This window comes from Berghia stephanieae, chromosome 3 (genome assembly GCF_034508935.2).
Source record: "Berghia stephanieae isolate SIO BIC M18660-M18661 chromosome 3, UCSD_Bste_1.3, whole genome shotgun sequence".
NCBI lineage: Eukaryota > Metazoa > Mollusca > Gastropoda > Nudibranchia > Aeolidiidae > Berghia > Berghia stephanieae.
Window position 1 is genome coordinate 67893322 of NC_088362.1, and position 2500 is coordinate 67895821.

A 2500-nucleotide genomic window follows, 5' to 3' on the forward strand; every position below is an offset into this window, starting at 1 on the left:
AGTATTTTAATTTAGCCCAGAGCATCAATAGAAGAAATGAAGTTGACGTCAGTCAACCCGTTGTTATTGCTTTAAGACAACCATTTTTATAATTAACTTATCACTAAATTATATCAATCAGACTATAAACGTTCGAATTTGCACCGTTTGTGTGTTAGTATGTTATACCTCGATGGAGATGTCGTGAGTATTTTTCCAATACGCATAACATCAATATATTTGCAATCATATTTAATTTTAAAGCAACGTAAACCACGGACATTTTTCCATTTTTTTGACAATAAAGATTTATCGTTTATCATCATAATCATAATTCTTCTTCTTCTTCTTCTTTTTCTTCTTCTTCTTCTTCTTCTTCTTCTTCTTCTTCTTCTTCTTCTTCTTCTTCTTCTTCTTCTTCTTCTTCTTCTTCTTCTTCTTCTTCTTCTTCTTCTTCTTATTATTATTATTATTATTATTTATAAAACAAATCGACAGTGCCTCTTGTGGCAAGTTAAGCGGGCACTCCTCGGGAGTACTCGCACATGGACTTCTTGACACGCGAGTTTCTCTGGTTCATATTAGAATCGATTAAATTTACAAGTTGTTTTCTGTGTTGGTTCTATTGATCAAGCGGTATGACAGTGGTTGTTTTATTTAGACACATGCCATCAAAAGAAAAACCTGTGTAGTTTGCTATGTTTACCAATCATACCATTGTTTACATAATGACGACTAACTGTCCGAAAGGCGTGGTTATCTATATGTCTTTTGAGACTATAAACTGAGACTGAAATACAGAGACAGTAAACTTTGATATAGATGCTCTGCGCTTGGCTAAGCTACTCACAACATTGTCATCCGGAAATATAACGGACCAATACACAAAACTATGTTTATAGTCTGGTTAATACAGTTGAGTGAGAATTACTCATAAGCAATGATAGTAAAAAAAAAAACTATTAAAAAAGATCCCCCCCCAAAAAAAAAAAAACCTTTAAAAAAAGAATAATAAAAAAAAATAAATACAAAAACAAAATACAAAACAAAACAAAAAATAACCAAAGCCCTAAGTAAAGTCAACTTCGTTCTATCTATAGATGACGACATTTCAAGTCGCTAGAGACCTTTTTGCTCATACTTTTATTTGTGAAATAATTAAAATTCTGCACGGTTTCCGCAGCTTAAACTTCAGTTGGGTATTCGACTTATTAGAAGAGTCTTTATAAAAGATGATGAACATTGAAAGTTATATCATCAATATCCAAATGCTATGTTTACCGACTTGACATTGCATACGCATGGGGCTTATAATTATTTTGTCTTTATATTATCATTTCAGTCTCGGCTATAAAGGTGTATTCATCGTTAATTTAAATACATGCCGACCAGCCTAAATTGTGATCCATCCAGTGCCAGGTTCCGAACATCATTACTATTTGTTTAGACAGATCCCCAAAGTCTAACGATATACACAACGGACTTTTATAAGATTTTTGAATTCCTGCGTTTGGATCTTCGGATAGGGAAGAAAAGACGTGACATCAAACACTCTACTCGTTTGTTCCTAAATCCCTGGAACGTGTTTATGTAACCAATCCTTCGGAATACTGATAATGAATATGCTGCTTGGCTAAGAAACTCACAACATTGCCATCCGGAGATATAACGGAACCAACACACATAAGCTATTTGTAACCCTGAACGTTTATAGTCTGATAAGTACAGTTTATTGAGAACTTATAAAGATGGATGGCAAAAAACAATAACAAAGACATTGGTGATGTCAACTTCAATAGGTGTTATAACTATCTCAGAAGCAGGATGTATTTTAAAAAAAAATTAAAAATTGAGCTTTTTATAGTGCAATATCCACTTAATGTTCTCAAAGCGCTTTACAATGTATAGTCAGATTCTTGTAAGAGCGAGGATGAATTATCTTTATTGACGACCAGCATATGATTAGACTAGAAGATAAGATGATATAACTCTGAAACCATAATATCATTTGCAGTCCTCGTGGTTTTACTCTTGAAAATGAGATTGGAACCAGGTTAACGACATTACACTTTTGTTCATTTTTGGGAAAGTCTTCAAAATTTTGAACGCAAGATTTCACGAATATTATTCCCTTCCAATTACCTCACCTATTATTTCTTATCAAAATGAATTGGGTTTTGAAGATGATTCGTTCTCCAATTTAACAATTTGAAAGTAAGAATTATTATTGCTGTCAAGAAATCATTAAGCATTGAAATATATTTTTAGTAAAACTGGATGCTTGGGGGAAAAATATTTCTTGATATCCTAGGTCTTTTTTTAATCGAAGGATAATATAATAATAATTGTGCTAATATGCTATTGTTCATTTGGGTTTATCCGGAATGGGGTATCGTAACATATGCTAATAAGTAAATGGTTATATAAATACTCGGAAATTATATGTATTGAAAGTGTGTCTCTTACCGATCCGACATCGGGCCTCCAATGATAGATCCAACCAAAATTCCCAACAAAATCA

General features: G+C 32.7%; 1 protein-coding gene across 4 annotated transcripts in view; it reads right to left on the reverse strand.

Annotated features, from left to right (window-relative positions):
• LOC144968274 (organic cation transporter protein-like) overlaps window positions 1–2500 on the reverse strand; it is a 31267-nt gene that overhangs the window by 21044 nt on the left and 7723 nt on the right. For all 4 annotated transcript variants that reach the window (XM_078906472.1, XM_078906471.1, XM_078906470.1 and 1 more), the window contains one exon: window positions 2446–2500. This exon is cut by the window's right edge and continues 49 nt beyond it. In XM_078906472.1, the coding sequence (XP_078762598.1) occupies window positions 2446–2500 (55 nt within the window). The remainder of the gene's footprint in view (window positions 1–2445) is intronic.